Raw genomic sequence first — 24,250 nt, forward strand, 5'->3', positions numbered from 1 at the left:
GCTTTTGCATAGAACAAGATTTTGTTTTCAGTTTTTCTTCCTCCCCCTACCCCCAATTGTTAGCAGCTTGATGTGTCATTCTCCCCAGCAGGGGAGGGGCTGGAATGGCTTGGGTTGTAAACTCCCTCCCCAGCCTTCCTGTCCCGCAGAGGGGCAGCTCGGCTGGGCTCTGGTTCAGGCTGGGTTCTGATTCAGGGTCGGGTGGGCGGTTAAGGCTTGGCTGGTGTGAAAAAGCGGTCTGCTGTGTCTTCAGAGCTCATTCCTCCACTCTGGCTCTACTTGCAGGGACAGGCCATCTTCTCCCTCCCGCTCCTGGGGGAGGTAGTCGTGACTTTGGGGCCCTAGAAAGAAAAGAGGTGAGCCTGTCTTCCTTACCTCCTCCCCTAGTGCTGTCCCCTACCTGGCCCAGCCGTACCTGAGGTAGAGGGCCTGAGCTTGCTCAGGCCTTGGAGCAAGTTCTGTCCCTGCTGCAGGTCCAGTTTGGCAGGGAAGGGGCACCCGGTGTACCCCCCGTTTTCTTTACAGAACTCCAGGAATCTGTGGGGTACAGGGACAGTCACACACATAGAGCTGCGCAAGCCTGGCCCAAGAGCGCTGTTAGAGGCTGGGGGCTAGGCCTTGGTCCTGCTACACCGGCCTGTGCCTCCGGGCCAGTTGCTTATCCTCTGCCAGGTAACTTAAACGGGGGTACTGTGAGGACGAACCGACGAACCCACTGAACAGACCTGCGGATTAACTGAGCCACAAGGAGGTGCTTAATCTAGCTGCACCTGCCCCAAGCTGGAGGTTGTGGCTACCCAGAGGGATTATGGGGGTGGGAATGCTCACACTTTCCAGTCAGGGTCATGGCCCAGGAGAAGCGGGTTGCCCACCACGATGAGCAAAGCCTTGGCCCGGGTCACAGCCACGTTGAACCTCTGGAAGGAAGGAGTGCTAGGGTCATGGGAGGGAAGGACCTTAAGGAAGGAAGAATTCCTCCAACCAGCCACCAGCCCTCGAACCTTGGGGTTCTTAAGGAAACCCAGGTTAAAGTCCAGATCCAGCTGCACAAAGCTCTGGCTGCTCCGGACGGTGGAAATGAGGATGACGCTGCGCTCTTGGCCTTGGAACTCTTCCACGGAGCCCACCTGGAGGGTGAGAGACAGGGCCTGCAGCGTGGGGCTCACAGGGGAAGCAGAGGGGTGCGCCCTGCCTCGGGGAGCTGGAGCTCCAAGGCTGATGCAGGGAAGTCCCCGGGCATTCGTCGCAGTGGAGGGAGTGGGCAAGAAAGAGAATGGGAAGATTGCCCTGGAAGCTGACACCTGAAGCGGGGAATCCCGGTAAGGCAGCAAGGTGCGGGCTAGAAAGGGTTCTCAGCCAAGAAAACATGGTTGCAAGGACTTGGTAACTCAGAGCCGTGGTTTTCAAACTTGCAGAAAGACAATCACTAAGTACTTGTTAAAGACAAACTGGAGGCCTTTCAATCGGAGAGCAAACCCCGGCTGCACGCTAGATCACCTGAGGAGCCCTACAAGACTAGCGATGCCCTGGTTCTGGCCCCAGGTAGCCGCCGGGTGGGGCTCTGGCAGCGGGCGCGCTAAAAGCTTTCCAGGTGATCCTTATCTGCAGGCAGTGGTGAGAAGCACCACCTGAGAGTCCAAGCACTGACTGACTCAGAGGGTGGGAAGGGTGAGCAGGGACACTATCACATGACGGGTCAGGCAGGCTGGGAGTTCGGACTTCATCCTCAGGGCAGAGGCCTCAAACCGGCCTGGTGGGTAAGAATCAAGAATCTGGTGGGGTGCTTCTTGGTCCCGGCCCGGAAGGACAAGCCACCCAGCCGGGATCTGCAGGAGGGAGAGGGCTGGGGAGGGCCCCGCTGTGTCTCAGGCCGTGAGCCAGTGAGCGTGGGGTGCCTGGGGAGGTCTCTGGGAGTGGAGGGGAGTGTGCAACAGTGGTGAGTGTCACCTTCAAGTCTTTGATGTCGTCCAGTCCCCGAAGCTCCTTGTCAAGTTTGGTGATGCAATGACGGATTTTTTCCACCTGGAAGATGGGGACAGGTGCCTTTCTCTCATTCCATTACCCCAGTGCAAAAGGGAGCCAGGCAGGTGGCCAGGGAGCTGGGGGGCAAAGAGGCAGGGACAGCTGACCTCTGAGCTCTTCTGAGATATGGGGCCAGCAGAGGCCTGAGCTCCTGGAACCTCCACCTAGTGGTCTGGCTACGAAGGAGGTGCCATCTGGAGCGGGGGGTGTCCCACCCTCAATGGGAACTGAGGGCCTGACCTGCTTCCGATATGGAGAGATGACACCCACGCTTCGGGGGCTCAGGCGGGCTTTGCCCTTCTTGGAGGAGGGGGCCAGAAGCAGCTTCAGGTAGGAAGTCACTGTGGCAGCCTCTTCCGGGTTGAAGAATGATGGGCTATTGCCCTCACGCTCATCCTTGCCCATTACGCCATGAAAGATGATGGGAAAGCCCTGGATGGGGGTCAGGGGAAACCTTCAGCCAGACCTCCCATCTCCCTTCCCTCCCACTCCCACACCCATGCAGGGAATGTGGGATCTCAGGCCAAGGTGACAAAGCCTGTGACTTCCACTCAGAGCCGCCTCCTACCTAGTAGGAGGGAAGCTGGGGTACAGGGGTGGCAGCCTGAGCCCCTGCCCTGTTCAGCCTCACCTGTCGAGGCAGACCCTCCCAGCGGCAGAAACGCTCTCGGTCCACAATGTCGGCACAGGCCTGCAGCTCCCCTTCATAATAGAGTCGGTTAGGGATATCCAGGATGGTGGGGTGGGACCTGGGAGGTGGAGGAGGAAGATTATTTCTGCCCCACCCTCGGGGTTCCCCCTGCTCTACCTGCTCTGGGTCCACACACATCATCCTCCTGTTGCCCACCCCCTGGACGGCAGACCTGTTGAGCTATGTTGCGCCGCTAGGCACTCAACTGCACGAGGCAGAACCCAATGGGGTTCCTGAGAGCATCTGGTCCGTGGATTTCATGGGCCAAATTTAAAAGGAAAACACAAGAAAGGGGGAACCCATCCTCAGGTTTCAATTTTGCCAAGGAAGGACAGTACAAAAACACTGATCACCTACTATTGCCATTATTTGACGAAATAACGTGTTAACTCTAAAAGCAGAACTAATAACACAACAGCTAAGGCCGACTGAACTCGTAAGTGGGACTTAGTCCGAGGAACTCCGAACTTAGGAATTCATCTGAGCATTTTAGGTACATGAACTCCTTGACTAAAGCAGATATACAGCTCTTTAATTTGAGTAACGATTAGGTTTATGAAAGACCGCCTTGTCCCAATTTTGCTGATTTCTCCTCGGAGGACTGCCGGGAGACCAGACGATCCCGCAACACACAGCTAAGCAAACCGCTCTAAAGTGAAGCCACTTGCAAGGCCAGAGCCCATGGGCAGCAGTGATGGGGCCGGAGTGGAGATCCCGTAACCTCGAGCAGCAAGACCGCAGGATGGAGCCGCGGGCGGGGGGCTGCGCGGGGCGGGTGAAGGCACGGTGAGGGGGCGGGGCTACCTGTAGTTGCGCAGCAGCTTGGTTATGAACTGGGGGTTATAGCCATTGGAGCCCTTCTTGTATAGGGCGTTGTAGGTCAGCAGCCGCTCCAGCAGTGAGTACCCCAGCCCATGCTTCTGGGTCAGCGGGGAGCGCAGCACGGGCCCCAGCTGCCTAGGGTCTCCTGCCAGCACCAGCTGCCCTCCTGGATTGTCTGTTTCCTTGACTTCCATCAGCCCTGAGAGGCGGGGTGCCGTGGGGAGAAAGTTAAGCAGCGGGACCTCCCCCAACCCCATGCAGGGCGGTACACACGCAGCCCACCCCGAACCCCTCACCTGCTATGGCCACCAGACTCTCGGGCTCCATGGAGTGGCCGGCCTCGTCGATGAAGATGTGTGTGAAGTGATCGATGGGAAACTGAGCTGAGACCAACCTGGGGAGCGTCAGGCCGAGCAGGGGTCATATCCGGGCACCTGACCACCAAACGTGAATGCCCACCCTGGCTGGCCCCTCACCCCACTGGCCAGGCATTGTTCTTCCCCAGCCCACTACCTCCTTACTTACACACACGATGGACACACACATACACGCACACGCACACACTTCCCACCTGCTGGCCGTGATGAGGGTGGTAATCAAGACACGATATTCCTGCAGCTTCTTCTTGGCGGGAAACACGTAATCCCCCTTCTTTGCATCCCAGTTGCAGCAGGGCTGTGGAGTGTGGAGAGAGGGGGGGATCAGCCAGCTCCACCCATCCTCACCCTCACTCTGGGTCTCCCAGGCGATTTTCTTCACCGCCCACACACGGAAATGGAAGGCCAGAGAGGGGTCCCGACCCACCCAAGCTCCTGCAGCAAGTATCAGAATCCAGGTAACCTCATTTCCTGGCCCCAGCATCTACCCTGAACCTCCCAGCACCTGCCATCCCTCAGCCCTGCACACTTCTCCAGGTACCTTGATGTCCTCAGGCACCATGCGAATGTCCCTGCTGGGGGCCAGGAGGCGGTAGATGGAGCTGGGCAGGTGGACCCGGAGCCGCTGACAGAGGAGGTCAGCCCCTGAGTTGGACGGAGCGCAGGCCAGGATGTGGGCTTTGGGCAAGTGTTTCACCACCTGGTGTGGGGATAGGCACAGTGTGGGAAGCAGCTTCTTTGGCTCCAGAGGGAGGGGTAGGGGAGAGACTTGGTTGTGACTCATGTTGGCACGGGGTGGCATTTGTGCCCCAGACCTGAGGGAGGCAGTGACACAAAAGGCAAGTTCTGACCACCCCCCGCCCCCCAGTCCAAGTACGCACTTTACTGCTGGAAACTTGGTGTAGTAAACATTCGAGTCTATGATGGCCGAAACATGATTGGTGACTCCCGAGTCGTGCAGGACCCACCCTGCCCAACAATGCTCAGCAGCCACACGGACTCTTGAGGCCAGCCCGGGGCTGATCAGGGAGCTGGAGGCACCCAGAATCTGGGAGCTGCTTGGCCCCTGGGGGACTCAGCGTAGGCCCGGGTCTATGCTCAGGCCCCACCTGCTTGATGGCTTCCACTAGGGTGACAGTCTTGCCAGTGCCCGGAGGCCCAAAGATGATGTAGGGGGCTGGACGGGTGGTACCCATGACAATGTACTTCATGGCCTGCAGCTGCTCAGGGTTCGACTCCAGACTGCGGTCATATAGCCTGGCAGAGGGGCCCGAAACAGGATGTCACCTGGTGTCACAAAGGCCTTCCCGACTCCATCCCCAGTGCCCCCCACTCCAAGTAGCCCCAGAGCACCCCTGCCCGGTCTCACTTGAGCTTCACATCTGAGGGCAGCAGCGGGACCCCACGGGAGGCCACGGGAAAGAGCATGGGCCACAGTGGCCAGCGCCCCGTGAGCTCCAGGGCGCGGTGCTGCACCCGCAGGGGCTGGCGGTTGAAGGTAAAGTTCACCTTGAAGGTCAGCCCATCCACAAAGCGGCTCAGGAGGCTTTGGGAAAGGAGAGGGGGAAAGAGCTCCAGTCAGGGGCCAGGACTCTCTGCATCTACCCTGATTTCCAGTCCCACCAGCAGAAGCTGCTACTGAGGCATCTCGGGGTTCCCCCTGAAGAAAAGCTCTGTCCCCGGGGTACCCCTCATCTCAGGGAGAAACACATCTGCTGCTCTGGCCTAAGAAATATCTATACACCCTACTGGCAGCTCATTGTTCCCCCAACACCCACCTCGTGGAAAAGCTCAGCTTGACACGGTCCAATTCCACCTTATGTACAAAGCCCTTGTAGGTGACAGGGTCCTCCTGATGGGTCTCAGAGGACAAAAGTGCGAACAGGTGGTCACCCCGTAGCACTGAGGGGCGGCTCTCGGTCACCCCGGGAACCTGTGGGGTGTGGACACAAGCAAGCTTCTATCCCAGGGATGGGTACTGGAGGGCCCAACCGCCCGGCTCTCCAGACTTCCTCTGAGGGACAAGGACTGAGGCGCTGTCCTTCTACCCCAAGACCCAGGGAGCTTTGCTGCTTTCCTCTTCCACCTGCCAGGGCAGAAGTCGGGGGATGAGCAAAGAGACAAGTCTGCCCCAACTGCACAGAGATGCTGAGCCCAGCAGTCCTGGGAACGCTCCCTGAACAATTTTAGGACTTGAAAAAGCCAGATTCCCAGCCCATCCGTTTGCCCTCTTGGCCAACTTGGATCCTACTCTGCCCTTGAAATCTTGCTCGAAGCTCAGCTACTGCAGGAATCTTTCCCTGCTCATCCCCAGCCCCTGCCTCTCTTAGCTGGTGTCCTCCTCGGCGCCCGAGTGCAGGACTCTATGCTCATGTGTTACTCGGGGCTTATGCGTACGACACTCAACATCTGAGAGTTGGAAAGGGATCTAAGAATTATCTAGCCCAGCTCTGTACTTTTCAGATAAGGGAACTAAGGCCCAGAGAGAGCACGGGACTTGCCCAAGGCCGCATAGTTAGCAGTAGCCCTGTGTGGACTAAAACCCAGGCCCTCCCTCCCCATGGCCCTGCTCCGACACCCATTAGGGGCAGAGGAGGCCTACTCTGCTCCTTGCTGAGCCCTCTGGGGGCAGGAACGTGTTCCCCTCAGCCTACGGGCTGGCTGATGTGAGCCCACCCTCCCTGCACCAGATCCGAGCCCTGACCTCCAGTGTGAGCAGCCTGGGGTTCTGGTCTGCGGGGTCCCAGGTCATGGGTACCGACTCCAGGTCATAATGGCGGATGTCATGCTCCATCTGCAGCTCCTCCAGGTGCAGCAGGAGCCGGAGCTTCACCTCGTAGTTCCTCCATTGCAGGCCTGTCTCCAGCTGGGCCCTGGCGTGACGGGTGGGTGGACGGGAGAACAGGACGGGTCAGGCAACCCCACTGCCCGGGAGCAGCCACCCTCTCCCACCCACAGCTCTGGGGCCCTGGAAGCACCAAGAATCAGAGAAAACTAGAAGGGCAGAGAAGTGGGTGGGGCTCAGAGGCCTCAGAGCACGGAGCCCCGGCTCTCCACTCCTTCCTTCCGACACCGCTGCCCCCACCTCAGACCTGACTTGGCATCCGCACCATGGATCCTAGGGCCTGGAACATTCTCCCGCCAAGATGCTCCTGTGACGTACGCCCTCGCCTCATTCAAATGTCATTCTCTGCTCAAATATCACCTTCTCAAAGAGGCCAGCACTAACTGCCCTCCGCAAGATAGCACACCCCATCCCCTTATCTGAAAATGCAGCTTTACCTGCGTTCTTCGTAGCCCTCAGCACTACATGAAACCATGAGATAGATGCTCATTTTCCCCCACTGCCATGGGCAAGGCCGTCATGTGAATGATTCACCTTGAACAGTGCCTGCTCAGTACAGGAATGAAGGAACGGAGCACAGGAGGCTGAGGACAGACTATGGGGCAGTGCGAAGAGACACAGAAAGCAGCATGAGGGGCGCAGAAGGGTGGCTCTTACTTGATCTCTGCAATCTCCTTTGGGGCAGTGAAGATACTTGTCCCCTGAAGAAGGATGGGGAGCAGCTGCCGGAGGCGAGCGGGTGGGTAGTACGTGCCCAGCGCCAGACTCAGCTCCAGGTCATAGCCCTTAGCGCTGCAAGAGTGGGGGAAGCAAAGTGACCACAAATTCAGAGCTCTCTCCCCTTCAGAGAGGTGGAGAAGGCCCCTCCCCGGAAGATGCAAGAAGCCCTTCTAGAAAACTATTGCTGAAGGGGGTCAGCAGCTTTTGCCCAAGGAGGCAGAACTCACTACCCGATGAAGCTGCTCATCCCAAGGCTGGACCGGTCTCATTTTTGGAAAGCACCATACTTGGAAACTTTCAAAAAACACATATGGGGGCGCATGGGTGGCTCAGTCAGTTAAGTGTCTGCCTTTGGCTCAGGTCATGATCCCAGGGTCCTGGGATCGAGCCCCGCATTGGGCTCTCTGCTCAGTGGGGAGCCTGCTTCTCCCTCTCCCTCTGCCTGCCGCTCCCCCTGCTTGTGCTTTCTGTCTCTGTCAAATAAATAAATAAAATCTTAAAAAAGAAAAACCCCACATATGTAAGACACGTATATGTAAATAGTATGGGTATAAGTAATCAGAAAATAGCTAATAAATGAGTAAATAAGTAACATTCTCATCATCCAGGGATAACCAACATTTAATTTTTTGGTAGGTAAACTTCTAGACTTTGCCAATTTGTATTACATGCGTATAGTTTTAACAAAAAGAGCTCAATTGCCTACAGTTTGCTTTTCTAGCTCAGTATTCTGTAAACCTCTAGCCATGTCAAAAAAAGAGGTCGAAACAAATAGGATTCCACTCATGTCAAATGTCCATAATAGGCAATCTATAGACACAGAAGGCAGATGCATGGTTGCTCAGGGCTGGGAGGAATGGGGAGCAAATGGGGTGGCAGCTAAAGGGCATGGGTTCCTTTGTGGGTGATGAAGTGTTCCAAAACGGATCATGGGGATAGTTGCCCTGAGAACCTTTACATGGGTGAATTGTATGGTATGTGAATTATCTCCAGAAATCTGTAAAAAGGAGAGAGAGAGAGGTCTACCACAGGCTGCCTAACTATCTATCATACGATCGAAAATGCTTAGCATTTTTTCAGAGTCACCTGCAACTTTCTTCCCCAACAGAAAAGGTCTCCGAGGCCCGGAGGAGTTACAAACTCACTTGGGAAAGGGGCGCCGGCTAGGGCTCTCGGCTCTTCCCACGGGCCCCCACTGTCACGGAGGGCACCCCAGCCCGGACTGGGTTGGAGGGAAAAGGAGTTACCGATCAGGTCTCTCTCCTTCCTCTATCCGGCTGGTCACTACAGGGTTTCCAGTGATCCGGGTCCGCTTGAAGGGAGTCGTGGGCTTCAGCTGTGCAGCCAGGGGACTGTGGGCAACGGCGGCCAAGAATCGGGCGATGTAGAAAGTACCAGCTCCTTCTGAACCCGGCTCCCCTGGGCCCAGCAGCTCCCAGAGCACCGTGGCCGGGAAGTAGCCCACAAAGCTGGTCTTGCAATGGACATGGAGCTCGTAGCACTCGCCTGAGGGGGACAGCGGAGTGAGAGGGGACAGGGGAAGGATGCTCCCCCAGCAGCCGCAGCTCAGGGTAGGAGCGCCTCCCGCAACAGAGGGATAGCAAGAGCGTGTTTCCAGAGGCACCAACTCTTCCCAGGGCAAGCCCCTGTCCACCAAAGGCTCTTTCCTGCGGAAATCCACTCACCGGGGCCCAGTGGGCAGGGCAGCTCCTGGTCTCCATTGTAGAAGGCAAACTGGGGGGTCCGGCAGAGTGGGAAGAGGTGAGTGAGGGTGACAGGCTGGGTTCCTCCGTTCCGAAGCCTCAGGGTCAGCACCTCCTTGCGGTTCAAATCCAGGCGGATAAGGAGCTGCCCATCTCGGGCTTCATGGGGCCCCTGGACTTCCACGTCCACCCCATGTTTCCCGTGAAGATACTCAGCCCTGGGGAGAGCGGGAGTCAAGGCGGGGCTGGGACAGGAGGGACCTAGAAAAGGGGAGGCTGGCGAAGTGCCCGCTGAGCTCAGGAACCCCACCGCCTCTCCCCAGACCCGACTAGCTCTTTCCCTACCCTTCCCCTACTCCTTGAAGGAGGGGGCCTTACCCCAAACTGAGGCCACCCACTCTTCCCTCAGCCAGACAGCTTCCCCCCGCAACACCCACACCCACACACCTGTCGTAGAAGATCTTGGCTAGCAGTGACTTGTGGTGTTTGCTGATGTCTGACCCCAGCTTCACTCTCCTCTTTTCTGGGAACCACACGTTGGCCCAGCGGTCGAGTCTGAAGAACCTGACCCGAGTCTTGGTGACGTAGGCCAGATTTGCAATCTTCATTCCATACAGCATGGAGGAGAAGCCAGGGGCAGGGGTCCCAAAGCTGCCGGAAGCAGAGGAGACTGGGAAGTGAGGGAAGGCAGGGCTGCCGGGGGGGTGGGGGTGGGGGTGGGGGCAGAAGGGGACGCTGTCTGCGGGTCGCTCTGTGTGGGACACACCAGCCCTGCTGCGGAACAGGACAGGACCCAGGGACAGAGACTCAGGCCGGGGTCATAGGAATTTTTTATGTTTTCAGGGAATTCAAGAGGACTTCCCAAGACAAAATATGATTGTTTTAAAACAGCAGGTTGTAGAGTGTGCATTTCTGAGGAGGAAAGCCCAGTATTGGGCTGGTGATTTGGAGGACTAAGGGAAGAGAGACAAAGAAATGAAGATTTGGGGGGGGCGGGGGCAGAAAAAAAAAAAGATAGCAACAACCCAGCGGAAAGAGCTAGGGCTAAGGGGAAGCCGAGTGAGCTGATTCAGAGGGGTGGACCTGGGGTCCTGCCTGACGGTGAGGAGGGAGAGAGGGGTCAGAGAGAGCACAGATGTCCAGGGTGTGTGGACAAGGTGGCTGATCAGACAGCAGTTTCCACCTGAAGTCAAAGGGTGCAGGTGGAACCCAAGCAGGAAGGGAAAGGATCCTTCTCCAGAGATCAAATAGCTTGGTTTTGTGCCTAGAGAAGGTGAAGACAGGGAAAACTGGTCAGAAGGACAATAACCTCAAGGTTTAGTGCCTGGAATTCAGTTTAGTCAACTCAACACTTACAGAGACCTGTTATGTGCCAGACCCTGCGCTAGGCCCTGGGGGGGGTGGTTCAATGAGGCAGGAGACCCAGGCCTGCCTCGAGGAACCCAGCATAGACTGAACACATGGATTCCGGTGTTGCTGCCGGGGGCGCAGCCAAGGAGGAGCACGGAGCCAGGCTGGCCACGAAGGCTTCCCGGGGACAGCGGTCTGAACCGAGTCCTGAAGAATGAATGGGTGTCAACCGCACACGAGAGCTCGGAGCGCCAAGTGTGAGCCAAGGTGGAGGGCTATGCAAGAACAGGTGCAGGGGGTCAGGGGACCTCCCACTTGGCCCCTGGCCGGGTCACCTCGGGCTACGTCACTTCTTGGGAGTCTCACTTTCCTCCCGTATGGAACAGGGATAAGGACAAATTACCTGGTGGGGTTGCTATGAGGGTTACATGAGGGACGGGCGCTGCGGTGTCCATCTAGCCCAGCGCCTGGCACATAAGGAGATCTCCGTAAGGTGTGCTAGGATTAGTATTACACACAGCCGGGGGGCGCTACGGTGAAAAGGGCGGGTGGGCGTGGTGGGAGGCAGCAGAGGTGGGCAGGGACCAGGTCACATAGGTTGGCATGCCAGGCCCGGAAGCCTAGACTTGACCCTTCCCCTCCTTTCCTGACAACCAGGAGCTGGGGGGCATCCCCACATGTGACACATCCAAGATCTGGACAACTGACCACCCTCCCTCGGTGCGTTCTAGGGAACGCAAGCAAATTCGTTCGTAAGAACCATGGTAATCCCTATTTAACTTGGAAGGCTAAAGCAGCAGGGTCACTCACTAGCGTGTAACGAGATCATTTATGGTCCGCACCATTCCCTGGTGCCCCCTGCCTGTCACTCTGCCCCTCTCCCTTCTCACCCCGAGCAAATGAGACTGATACTATTCGGAAAACTTGTGAATCAGCTCTGATTTGTTTCAAAGAGATGATAAGTCATTTCGAGAACATAACAGAAAATGCTCAGTAAATGTTACCTACTATTATTAGTATTCATATTAGTAGTAATAGTAGTACTAAGAGTAGCAGTGGTAGTAGGAGTAGCAACAACTTACTTTCAGCCCACGGCAGAGGCTACACTGTGGTTACAGAACCCCCGCGGGTGGTGGGTTTTAAGCAGGGGAGTGGCAAGATCTTATGTGCATTTCAGATCACTCTGGCATCAGGATTGGAGGATGGATTTGCTGGAGGCAAGACTGTAGGCAGGGACACCAGTTAGAAAAAGGCCATTGCAACAGTCTAATTAAAAGATGACAAGGGCCTGAATGAGGTGGTGGTGAGGACAGAAGAAGGGCCAGATCTGATAATATTTAGAATGTAAAATCAGCAGAATCTGGTGATTGACAGGAGGGGGGAATGGAAGCGGGGGAAGAGGGAGGTGTCCAGACAGTGCTCAAATCCATGGCTTGGCTTCTGGGACCATTCCTGAGATAGGAGGTAAAGACAGGAGGAGGAGAAGGAGGAGGTTGGAGGGCCGACCATAACGTTTGGATTTGGACATGTTCAGTTCGAGATTCCTGTGGTCCAGAGGCAGCTGGCTCCAGGAGTCGGAAACTGAGAACTCAGGCCAAAATCAGGCCTGAGTCTGGCCTAACACTCAGGAGTCCTCGGTGGTAGTTACAACCATGGAGGTGTGTGGGATCTCCCCAGGCAGTGTGAGTCGTATGAGAAGAGTCGTGACCTCGACAACCCAGGGAGGAGGAGAAAACTTCCTAAGAGAGGGAGGACAATCAGCAGGAAGTCTCCACATCAGGTATCAGGCTCAAATGCTGCCGCCGAGAGGTCCAGTCGCAAAGGGACAGAAATCAGGAAGCGTCACTGGCATTCACCAGGGCCCCTTGATAAGTTCCACAGATGGAGCACAAACTCAAATGGCAAGAGAAGCCAGGCTCCACGGGCATCTTCCATACCTGAGCCCTCTCCGGCACCTGCACGGTCCCATTTCTGAGCCATCAGTGGAAGAAGGACTCACGTCCCTCATAACTCCACTTAAGGAAACAACAGTGGAGGTGCTTTGAGATGCAGCCGGCTCTCAGCTTACTGCTGGGGAGCAAACGGGGCTCTGAGGGGCCTGAGCAAACCTGAGAGCGCATGCCCTGTCTCAGGTTGGGGGGGGGGAGGTACTCCTTGCTACTCATCTCCAGACAGCTGTGCCCGGCAGGGAATGGAGGCCCAAGATGGCCAGATCTTTTGGCTTTTAAGAGAAGCCCAAATCAGGGCGCCTGGGTGGCTCAGTTGGCTGGCCGTCCGACTCTTGGTTTCGGCTCAGGTCATGACCTCCTGCTCCGGAGATGGAGCCCCGTATGTCAGGCTCCCCGCTCAGTGGGGAGTCTGCTTCCCCTGAGCCCCCTCTCCCCACTCAAACACACACGCTCTCTCTCAAATAAATGAATCTTAAAAAGAGAGACAGAGAGAGAGAAGCCCAAATCAAAATTTGAATGTGAAATCTATTTTTGGAAACTTCCGCATGGGCCCCAAGGGCAAGAGGAACTCAACTTTGCAAGTTTTGCAACTTCACTTCCGCCTTGGGTACTACCATCTAAGTATTTCTCAAATTACTCCCCATGCCTATTACCACTCCTCAAATTCCCCTACCCCTGGTCTAAGGCAACAGCCATAACAAAAAAAAATTTTTTCCGTCAGAAACTGACTACATATTTGTGGAAAAAAACCCTCCCAATTCTTTTTTTTTTTTTTTAAAGATTTTATTTATTTATTTGAGACAGAGAGAATGAGAGAGAGGAGGGTCAGAGGGAGAAGCAGACTCCGTGCCAAGCAGGGAGCCTGATGCGGGACTCGATCCAGGGACTCCAGGATCATGACCTGAGCCGAAGGCAGTCGCTTAACCAACTGAGCCACCCAGGCGCCCAAAACCTCCCAATTCTTGTATTCTACATCTAGGCACCTAGATATCTAGGAAAAAAGATGAACACATCCAGATGACCAGATGAAAAGATGTTCCAAAGGTAGAGAAATGCAAATTACAGTCACTCTGAGACACCATTTTACTTCCATTAGACCGACAAAAGTGGAAAATAGAGCATGTATTACTCTTGGGCATATGTGCAGAAGTGGGCTCTTGAACATTGCTGGTAGAAAGGTGAAGTACGACAACCTTTCGGGAAACAATCTGGCAACATCTCCGAACATCTGAAATATAGGTATCCTTTAACTCAGGAATCACATTCCTGGGAAGGTATCCCATAGAAAGAACAGTGCCTAAGGATCTGATCCAATAATATTTAGAATGTAAAACAAATGTAAAGTAATTAATGTAATGTAAAGTGAGGATGCTTACTGCAGATTTATTCACAGTGGCCGAAAACTGGAAACAAAAAAAAATGCCCATCAACAGGGAGATGGCTGAATAAATCGCCAATGCCTATACCATGGAATGCTAGGCAGGGGTGAAAAAGAACACATCACACCTACCCAGATGGCTAAAATTTAAAAGCCTGACAACACCAAATGTTGCCAAGGACACGGACACACCAGAACACTCCTGCATTGTCAGAGTATAAACTGGTACAATCCCTTTGGAAAAAGGCGCCGTTTCATGTCAAACTAAACATATGTCCCAATGTTCTGATTTTTAATGAAAAGAACATCACGGGTGCAATAAAAATTCATTAAATAATGCAACCATAACACCTAGTACAGACCTAGCACTGGTATTTATCCAATAAATACTTGCTGGGAGAATGAGTGAAAGGATTATTAAATAATTTCAGACTATGCTTTTATTTATTTATTTTTTAATATTTTTATTTATTTATTTGACAGAGAAAGACACAGCGAGAGAGGGAACACAAGCAGGGAGAGTGGGAGAGGGAGAAGCAGGCTTCCCACGGAGCAGGAAGCCCGATGCGGGGCTCGATCCCAGGACCCTGGGATCATGACCTGAGCCGAAGGCAGATGCTTAACCGACTGAGCCACCCAGGCGCCCCCAGACTATGCTTTTATAGACTAAACAGATGACATTGCAAACACTCAACCGGGGCGCCTGGGTGGCTCAGTCGTTAAACTCCTGCCTTCGGCTTGGGTCATGATCCCAGGGTCCTGGGATCGAGCCCCGTATCGGGCTCCCTGCTCTGCGGGAAGCCTGCTTCTCCCTCTCCCACTCCCCCTGCTTGTGTTCCCTCTCTCGCTGTCTCACTCTCTGTCAAATAAATAAATAAAATCTTTAAAAAAACCCAAAAAAACCCAAAAAAACCCCCACTCAACCACTGGCTGGCATAGAGCACTCTGCTGGGCAGGGGCCTGGGGTGTTACATGTCAAGTTATATACATGGTCCAAACTTGGACACATATATAATTATATAATAGTATTACATACCATTATAAATATAATAAATATGTAATTTACATAATCCTTTACACATACTGTCCAAACTTGGACACACATATAATAATATATGAATATACATATAATAACTATATATATAAATAAATATAATATATATATATAAAGGGAGGCAGGTAGTGGAAAGGAAGTAAAATGAAGACCATGACCCGGTCACACTACTTTTAGATGACTATGTACATTCGGAATTATTAGTTATAAGCAAAAAGAATAAATTAAGGCTGACTTAAGTGATAAGAGCTATTTATCAGTAAGTTGAGAAATGGGCTCAGGAAACCGGCAGGAACCAGGGAGGGCTGAGCAGCCTCATCCTAGACAAGGTCACAACAGAGGATGAGTCCAGCTGCCAACCACCAAGAAAGAAGTCAAGCAACTTGCCTAAGATTTAAAAATAAAAATAAACACATATTTACCCTGTGACCCAGCAACTCTCCTCCCAGGTATATCCCCAAGTGAAATGTGCAAGAATGTTCACAGAGATTTTATTCAACATGGCCCTAAACCCAGAGCAATGTTCATGAACAGAAGAACAGATAAACAAACTGTGATTTGTATTCAGATGAAGTATAATAACTCAGTGATAAAAAGAAGCTGCTGATGAACACAACATGGATGAATCTCAACCAGGCTAGCTCAGTTGATTGAGCAGGCGGACTCTCTACCTTGGGGTCATGAGTTCTCACCCCACGTTTGTGGTAGAGTTTACTTAAAACAAACAAAACATTATGTTGAGTGAAAGGTGGCTTTCACAAGAGTGCATACCTGGGGCGCCTGGGTGGCGAAGTCGGTTAAGTGCCCGACACTTGGTTTCAGCTCAGATCACGATCTCAGGGTTGTGAGATCCAATGGTGGGCTCAGTGGGAAGTCTGCTGGGAATTCTCTCTCTATCTTTGCCCCCCTTCTCAAATAAATAAATAAAATCTTTAAAAAAAAACCCCAAAAAACCCCAAGAGTGCATACCTCTGATTCCATTAAATGAAGTTCCAGACAAGCACAATCTCAAAAAAAAAAAAAAAATCAGAGCAGTGGTCTCCTCTGGGTGGGTAAGGGTGAAGACCAACCAGGAAAGATGAGGGAAATTTTGGGGGTGATGTCATGTTCTATGTCTTGATAGGGACTACACAGGATGTATGGATTTGTTAAAACTGATAGAGTGGTACAGTTAAAATGTGTCCATTTCACGGTCTATAAGTTTTACTTAAATTTGGAACTCTTACAGTTAATAATAATCATGCTGAAGTGTTTGGGGAGAGGTGCACTGAAGTCGGTAACTTACTCACAGAAATGCATCGAAAATACTAAGACGGATCGATGGACAGGTGTGCAAAATACTAATTAAGAAATCTAGGTGAGGGTATATGGGGGTTTGCTGTACAATCATTTCAACTTTTCTTTATGTTTGAAGTTTGTCATAATAAAATGTTGGGGAAAAAAATCCCAACGATGTATTAGAGGTCTACCAGATGATCAGGAATGATTTCTGTGATGTACTGCTGAGTAAGAAAAGCAGGATATGGAAAATGCAGATAGCATGATCCTTTTTATTTTTATTTATTTATTTTTTAAGATTTTATTTATTTATTTGAGAGAGAGAGAGACAGAGCATTAAGCAGGGGGACCGGCAGGCAGAGGGAGAGGGAGAAGCAAGCTCCCCACGGAGCAGGGAGCCTGACTTGGGGCTCAATCCATCCCAGGACCCTGGGATCATGACCTGAGCCTCGGCAGACACTTAGCGACTGAGCCACCCAGGTGCCCCAGCATGATCCTTTTTAAGTAAAACAACCCAAAGAACACCCTGGTTGTTATCATGAGTTTTCTGAGCATGGGGCAGAAAGTGGAAATGGAGGTGGGATACTGATGAGGAGGGACCCACAATAACAAGGATATATTATAATGATCCCAGAGGGATCATATGATGTACATATGGGTGCATAAAGAGATAAATGATGGGGTGGACACCCAAAGGATCAAAAAACTTACTAACAGAACATTAAGGGCCCTCACTCCCAACTACCAGTTTAACTGTTTGAGGTGTATTTTTCTATATGTACTTTTTTATATAAAGACTTTTTTTTAAAAAAGATTTTATTTATTTATTTGGCAAAGAGAGAGCGCACAAGCTGGGAGAGCGGCAGGCAGAGGGTGAAGCAGGCTCCCCGCTGAGCAGGGAGCCTGACGCAGGACTCAGACACCCCTAGACTTTTTTTTTTTTTTTTAAGTAGGCTCCACAACGAATGCGGGGCTTGAACTCACAACCCTGAGATCAGCACCTGAGAAGAATCTGGGGACTGCTGCTCTAGGCAGAAAAATCTTACCTTTTACCTTTAATTCTGTTCTACTTAATGATGAAAGGAAGAGAGAATGAAAAATGAACCAAAGTGAAAAGGATACGTTAATATTGTACCTGCATCATGTAAAGCAAAATGTGGTTGGTTGAACATCATAAGTATCAAATAGAGGAGTATATGAGTTTAACATATATGGCTAATATTGGTGAGGGCGTTGTTTATATCATCTTAAACCAGAGATATTTTCAAGGCATAAAAATTTCAAGACATTTGGGGCGCCTGGGTGGCTCAGTGGGTTAAGCATCCGCCTTTGGCTCAGGTCATGATCCCAGGGTCCAGGGATCGAGCCCCACATCGGGCTCCCTACCCTGCGGGAAGCCTGCTTCTCCCTCTGCCTCTGCCGCTCCCCCTGCTTGTGTGTGCTCTCTCTCGCTCTCTGATAAATAAATAAAATCTTAAAAAAAATTAAAAAAATTTCAAGACATTTGGGCATACTGTGGTAGATTGGAAAGAGCATGGGGTCTTTTTTCAGACCCTGTCTTTATCTTTCAAGAGCTGTATAATTTTGGTCTAGTCACTTACAAGGTTTCTGTTTTCTCATCTGCAAAATGAAGGTGATGCTAATAACAGATCTACTTCACAGGGTAGTGGTGAGAATCAAAGAAGGTAATGTGCATGGGAGCACTTGACAAACTATAAATTGTTCTTCAAATCTTAAGATTTCTTTAAGATGGTCTTTTCAATATCTTTTTATTGACTGCTTATACTTAAAAAAAATTCCTATTTCCCCTCTTCCTCCATTAGAATGAAGTCCAAACTGCCAAGGAGTTTATTAAAATCATAGAGCATGCAGAAAATGAGTATCAGGTAAGAAGACTTGGAACTAATTTTTCTAGATCTAGATTCTTCTCAGGTGCTGATCTCAGGGTTGTGAGTTCAAGCCCCGCATTCGTTGTGGAGCCTACTTAAAAAAAAAAAAAATCTAGGGGTGCCTGAGTCCTGCGTCAGGCTCCCTGCTCAGCCCCGTGTCGGGCTCCTTGCTCAGTGAGGAGGAGCCTGCTTCTCCCTCTCCCAGCACTCTCTGGCTGTCTCTCTCAAATAAATAAATATCTTAAAAAAAAAAAAAAAAAAAGACCTGAGATCAAGAGTCGGACACTCCACCGACTAAGCCACCCAAGTGCCCCAAAGACTTTTTTAAATACACAAATTTTTCCCGTGTGCAACACACTCTCTCCTGCAACAGACTTCTTTCACCACCATGGACAGCCTTCTCGGACATTTCACCAAGCCACCTTGCTCTTTCCAATGGCTCTAAAGGACCGCACGGTATGAATGCAGGTGCTGTGTTTCACTACTTGTCCAGTGAGATAGACAGTTAGGCACCTACAATTTTTGGCTATTTCAAATGTTATAATAACCATCCATGCACAAAAACTCTTGTAGGAGATTCATGGGACAAATGCCTTCAAAGCAGAACTTCTGGGTCAAACAGAATGACTCTTCACAACTTTGGAAAGTTCTGCCAAATTGTCCTCTAAACAGGTTGTACAAAATTAACGTTATCACTGACAAGAATTTGAGAATACCCTTTTCCCAGACCCTAATGCCAGAAATCTTCAATCTTTTCAACTTTTGACAATCTGATAAACAAACAAACAAAAATGGTACCTTGCTTAAATCTGCATTTCCCTGATCACTGACGAGGATCTTTCCTTCTGTTTGTTAGTCATTTGGGTTTCTTCCCCTAAACCAGCAGGAGTTATTACCAAACACAAATTGGGTCATGGCCCCCATTCATGACTCCACGGTCTATAAGATGGAGTCCAACCTTTTAAATATGGCATACTTGGATCCTCTGCATAACAAGGATAATGCTAACACAGACACCATCAACATTTATTGGACACTCCTGAAGTCCCTGCATGCATGATCTCATTTAATCCTCACAACCAGGTAGCAACTATTATTATCCCATTTTAGAGAAGAAGATACTGAGGCACAGGTCCTCACGTCAATCCCTCCTCAACCCTCAACCGTACCTCGGCCATTCCCAACTACTTGGATCACTCTCCAGACTTCCCGTCCCTGTGGGCATCCTCAGTCTGTAATGCCCTGCCCTTCGCCCCTGTTATTGTATGGTGAACAATAATGAATCTTTTTAGATGCAGTGCAGGAAAAGCAGCTAGAGGAATGGCATTTCGTAACAAAATATCAAATCTGGCAAGGATCTTAAAGGGACATCTAGTTCTGTGTTTTACAAACTGTGAGTTGCAACTCTCATTAGTGGGTCAAGACCAGGATTTTTATAAAACTGAAGTAGAACAGAATAAAAAATATCAGAGGGCAGGGAGTGAGACTCCTTACTGTTTCAAGAACACACATTGTTCTGTGAAAGCGGAGCATCCCAGGCCTCGAAGTAAAATGTATTCTTTACTGGGGCACCTGGGTGGCTCAGTCGTTAAGCGTCTGCCTTCGGCTCAGGTCATGGTCCCGGGGTCCTGGGATCGAGCCCCACATCGGGCTCTCTGCTCCGCGGGAAGCCTGCTTCTCCCTCTCCCACTCCCCCTGCTTGTGTTCCCTCTCTGCCTGTCTCTCTGTCAAATAAATAAAATCTTAAAAAAAAAAAAAAGTGTTAAAAAAAAAAATGTATTCTTTACTGCCAGCAGAGGTCGAACCACCCAGCCATTCTCCACGCCAGAAGCATCTTTCTACAACCCTGAATCCCTCAACTCCTACTATGAACTTTCTGTGCCTTCCTATTTCTGTTAAGATTAAAAGTAAGCAAACAAACAAGGCCTCTTGGCAGCGGGCAAGGTCCTGCCCCATGGGGCCCCTGCCTCCCTCTGGCCTTCCCGTGACGGTCACGGAGTTCACGCTAAGCTCGTGAAGGTGCTACTCCCCCTGGGTCTGGAATGCTGTCCCCTTCCCCCTTATGTCCGTAAACTCCCGTTTATCTTTCCAGATTCTGTTCCAACATCACTTTCTCCCAGAAACCTCAGATTCCTAGACCAGGTCGGGGCTCCGAGTTACACACTCCAATCGCGTCCTGGACCTTTTGTTCCTAGCACTTATCACAACCGTAATTAAATAATGATGTTTCACTGCCGCCTCCTTCCTTAGACAGGTCCCTTCTGTGCATCTACAGCAGCTCGTGCGGTTTTGCTTTGCTCACAGGAAGCATTCGGCCAAGATTCGTTGAAGAAAAGAATGAGTCTCCTGCCCAAGTTCCTGTCATGAAACTTCTCGTGACACCCGTCGTTCCTCCATACGACAGCCCCCCAACCATCACTGTAGTAATGACAGCTACCACTTCCAGAGCCCACGCAACAGGCTTCACAACGTAAAGGCTTTGACCTAGGCCATAGCTCATTTTGGCCTCACCCAACCCTCAGAGAAGGGCATTCTTTTAGGCACAGTAACAGGAACATTTAGATAGTTGTTCAAAATCCAATGCAAAACTCGTAAGTGGCCCAGCCAAGATCTGAACTCCAGCTATCTAAACCCTATCCCCGGCCCATGCAGGACTGTTTCATTTGTCCACACATCTGCCACCGCCCCCCACCCCCACTAGACTATGATGAGAGGCAGGAACCCAGGCACAGACAGGCGCAGAGCCTCATTAAACATTATTTGCTAAATAATGACCAACTTGGCAGCGAGCATCACAACATCCTGAAATAACCTAGCTGGCCCCTCCCAGCATAGGAAATCTTCCTAGAATTCCTGCCAGGGGGTGACTTGCTATAGCTCTCGGGCAGCCCATTCTCTTCGGAGATCAACTCTAGATCAACTCGACTTACTAATTCAATTCCATCCTGCCAGTACTTACAGAGCATCTATGACCTACCCGGGGACTGACCTACCCGGGGACTGCCGAAAGGTGCAAATGTGACCAAACGCCTGTCCCCACCTTCAGACGATCTGACAGTCCGGTCGGGCAGCCGGCCACATATGAGCTCCAGCACAACACAATTGGGCTATATAACCTGGCTATGGAGAACGAGCGCCGAGGGCCCAGAGGAAGCAGCAGTGAATTCCCACTGGGAGGACGAGGGTTGATGTCACAGCATTCCAGCCTGGGTTTAAAGGATGCGTTAGTAAAGTTCTCTCTAATCCTAACAGAAATCTCCAGCCACCAGGCCCGGGGAGGGGGCGGGGGGGCATGTTGAATGAACCTAGTTCTGCCTTCTGGAGTGTGACAGGTATAATCCTCTCCACCATGACAGTCTTCAAAATATTCAAGGATTACTACCTTGTTCTCTCCAATGTCTCTCTTTTCAAGCACACATTTCTCAAGGTTGTTTTTTTTTTTTTTTTTAAAGTAATCTCTACATCCAACATGAGGCTTGAACTCATGACCCTGAATCAAGAGTGGCATGCTCTACCAACTGAGCCAGCCAGGTGCCCCCTCTTAGGTTTTTCTGACTGGGTCTCACGACAGAATATCAATCAACATAGAAGCTTTTTCTCTTCCTCCTCCCGAGTATTAACACTACCCCTAGCCTTCAAATCCAAGGCCAAGGTCAATGTCACCTTCTCCATCGAATTCCCTAATTACAGAGGAGTGGCATCTATTTGCATAAGAAAACACAAAATTCCCTAATAATCACAGGGGGGTGGTATCTTATTTGCATAAAAACAAATGCATATAGTAAAAATTACTTTCGAAACCCCTTAAATTCACCCATGATGTGCATTATATCTGGTTTTCCATATATGCAGTCTGACAGAGCCTGTTTTTCCCCGGGACTGGAACATACTGCATAGCTTTGGTTTAGAGCTGATAAAGACTCTCTCCTTGACCCAACTTTAGTCAGGCTCCTCTGAACCCCCTTCTCGATTAGGCCTCAACCTTGCCCCCCCACCCCTTAATGTGTCCTCTTAGTAATTTCCCATCCACTGACCCATCTCTCTCCTGTTGGCTATCAATTCCCAGCTGTCTTTGCTGTGTTGGGAGCAAAGCTTGCTTTCCCCTACTACAATAGTCTTAAATAAAGTCTTCTCCACCAGTCTAACAAGTATCCAAAGAATACATTCTGTAACAGAGCCAAAAGAAGTAGTTGACTTGTGTTCAGAACCACGCTGTACTTATATTTTGTGAACATAGGTGAATTCAGGGATGTGAAGGGCTGATAATGTCTCAGTTGTAACTGCTCTTTCCTTAATTCTCTTCGGCAGAGAGAAGTATATTCCTTATCTCTGTTATATTCCTCACGTTATTTGACCATTTATGATAGTATATTTTATGCATGCATACGCCATGCCTTATTATAGCCTCTGGCTCCCCTGGGCTTGCGTATTATTCATCTTTGGATTCCCCACAGTGCCCAGCACAGGGTGAGGGCATAAACAGGTCATAATCGTTGCCCCTTTCTCAGATGTTGCTCGAGCCTGTTAATGTTCCTCTTAGAATGTGACACTCATTACTGGGGGGGGGGGGGGGGAAATCCAGATATGATCTGGTCACTACGTCCTCCCCCAACCGAAACCACACTTCTATTAACACAGTCTACCACTTCTTTGACTCTTTCAGCGGCCACACCGGCCTTCTGGTCTGTTAAAACCCAGAGCGTTTTTCAGGAGGAAAGACAGGAAGCCGACATCCCCACCACCCCGTATTTATTTGTGTAAGTCTTCACATTTATCCCTGTTAAATCGTGTCGTGGTTTTCGGCCCAAGGCTGCAGCCTGCTGATAGGTGCTTCTGAAGCACAATTCTGTGGTTTGCCAGAGAGAAGTGTCTGATTTTCACTTCGATGCTAGCCGGAAAAGGGGACCAAACAGCCCGCAGCCACAGGGGGAGAAGGGCCTCCAGGAGGCTGGCCCTGGGTCTCCATGGAGAAGCCACAGGTGCTAATGGAGGTTTGGTACGCACGTAGTTTGCGCCCTTTTCTTCTTTGCCGAGCTGCCCGAGATTCTCCCTCCGACCCCGGCTCTCCTCAGCTCCCCGGGATAGCGGACCCCTCCCTGCAGCAGCCCCCCGGCAGCGGGGCGGGGGGTCCCCGCAGAGCCCGCGCCAGGGCCGGCCGCCAGCGGCAGGCAGCTCCCTCCCGCGGTCCCGCGTTGCCTGGGCCCCCCTCCCGAGTTCCCCTCCCCCCACGCCGAGCGCAACCGGCCCCCCCCCGCTCCCCGCCCTCCCCCCGCGAGCGGCGCGTGAGCGCGGGACCCCGCTCCCCGGCCCGGGCCGCCGGTGGGGGGGGGGCGCGCGGGCTGCGCGGGAGGCTCTGCGCGGGGACCGGGCGCAGGGGCCCGGCCGGGCAGAGCGGGCGGGCTCCGGGCGGCGCTGGCGGGGCGTGGGCACGGAGCGGGAGGGGAGGTCTGCGCCGCCCCGGGACCGGCTTGCGCCACTGGGGGAGCTGCGTCCCACCGCGCCCCGGGGCGGGAAGGGTGGCCCCGCGGCGGGGGTCGTGGCGGCGAGCTGGGCCCGCGAATCTGGGCCGGGGAGTGGGCCGGCCCGTACCTGATCTTGAAATCCCAGTTATAAACGGTCCGCAGCCGCTCGCGATCTGTCTCCATGTCCAGTCCCCGATCGACCAGGAAACTCTCGAAGCACTGGCCCGTCTCCCGGAGCTGCCGGCAGCTGAACTTACTGGGCATCGCGGCGGCGGCTGCGGCCCAGGCAGGAGGGTCCGTGGAAATGAAACTGAAAGTCGCCGCCGCGGATGTAAGTTGGCGGCCCTGGGATGCGGGTGCAGCAGGGGGAAGCCCCCTAACTCTGACCCCTGGTCCTACAGGCTCCCTTCTCCCCACCAGGCTTCCCTCCTCTGTTCTTTTCCTACCTGAGCCTTCCCTTCGGTCTCTCCGTCCTATCCCCTCCCCCTCCTCCCATTAACTCTTTCCTAAGGAGTCTGACCCCTCCCTCAGGGCCCTCCCCTTACCCCAAGCTCCCTCCCCTGGCTTCGAGCCAGAATCCGAACGTGGCTACCGCCTGGGGCCCCCCGAGCCGCCCTGGCGGACGTCCGAGCCTCAGCTAGGGCTACTCCCACGCCCACCCCCCAGGGCCTCGGGACTTAGTGAAAAGCGGGAGAGCAAAGGGCAGGGAC

General features: G+C 52.1%; 1 protein-coding gene across 4 annotated transcripts; it reads right to left on the reverse strand.

Annotated features, from left to right (window-relative positions):
- Nucleotides 1-2: 2 nt before the first annotated feature.
- Nucleotides 3-24,209, reverse strand: MOV10 (Mov10 RNA helicase). Of its 4 annotated transcripts, XM_064588633.1 has the most exons (22): nt 23,668-23,807; nt 11,613-11,753; nt 10,364-10,444; nt 9,628-9,831; nt 9,163-9,398; nt 8,725-8,983; nt 7,415-7,549; nt 6,617-6,785; nt 5,691-5,845; nt 5,282-5,458; nt 5,022-5,169; nt 4,454-4,612; nt 4,107-4,210; nt 3,832-3,929; nt 3,518-3,734; nt 2,654-2,771; nt 2,263-2,454; nt 1,948-2,022; nt 1,002-1,127; nt 829-917; nt 416-537; nt 3-341 (listed from the first exon to the last, which is right to left on the reverse strand). In XM_064588633.1, exons 4-22 carry the CDS (start codon nt 9,798-9,800, stop codon nt 250-252), a joined length of 2,844 nt encoding a protein of 947 aa, XP_064444703.1. In that variant the 5' UTR covers nt 9,801-9,831; nt 10,364-10,444; nt 11,613-11,753; nt 23,668-23,807; the 3' UTR covers nt 3-249. The 4 variants fall into 4 exon arrangements, with proteins under 4 accessions (XP_064444703.1, XP_064444702.1, XP_064444701.1 ...); XM_064588632.1 differs by lacking the exons at nt 10,364-10,444; nt 11,613-11,753 and adding an exon at nt 24,086-24,209 and having other exon boundaries at nt 23,668-23,850; XM_064588631.1 differs by lacking the exons at nt 10,364-10,444; nt 11,613-11,753 and adding an exon at nt 23,987-24,024 and having other exon boundaries at nt 23,668-23,850.
- Nucleotides 24,210-24,250: the final 41 nt, after the last annotated feature.

Source organism: Mirounga angustirostris, unplaced genomic scaffold, assembly GCF_029215605.1.
Source record: "Mirounga angustirostris isolate CCGP_5_RB_7025 unplaced genomic scaffold, mMirAng1.0.hap1 SCAF_4, whole genome shotgun sequence".
NCBI lineage: Eukaryota > Metazoa > Chordata > Mammalia > Carnivora > Phocidae > Mirounga > Mirounga angustirostris.

What these genes read in the sequence shown, in the direction of transcription:
- MOV10 (XM_064588632.1), bottom strand. Translation starts at nt 23,804, where the DNA reads ATGCCCAGTAAGTTCAGCTGCCGGCAGCTCCGGGAGACGGGCCAGTGC. An exon ending in TGGTGCCTGAGGACATCAAG is followed by an intron (nt 4,211 to 4,453) that starts GTACCTGGAGAA and finishes CACACTCCACAG; the next exon opens with CCCTGCTGCAACTGGGATGC. An exon ending in GCTCAGGCCCTCTACCTCAG is followed by an intron (nt 342 to 415) that starts GTACGGCTGGGC and finishes TTTTCTTTCTAG; the next exon opens with GGCCCCAAAGTCACGACTAC.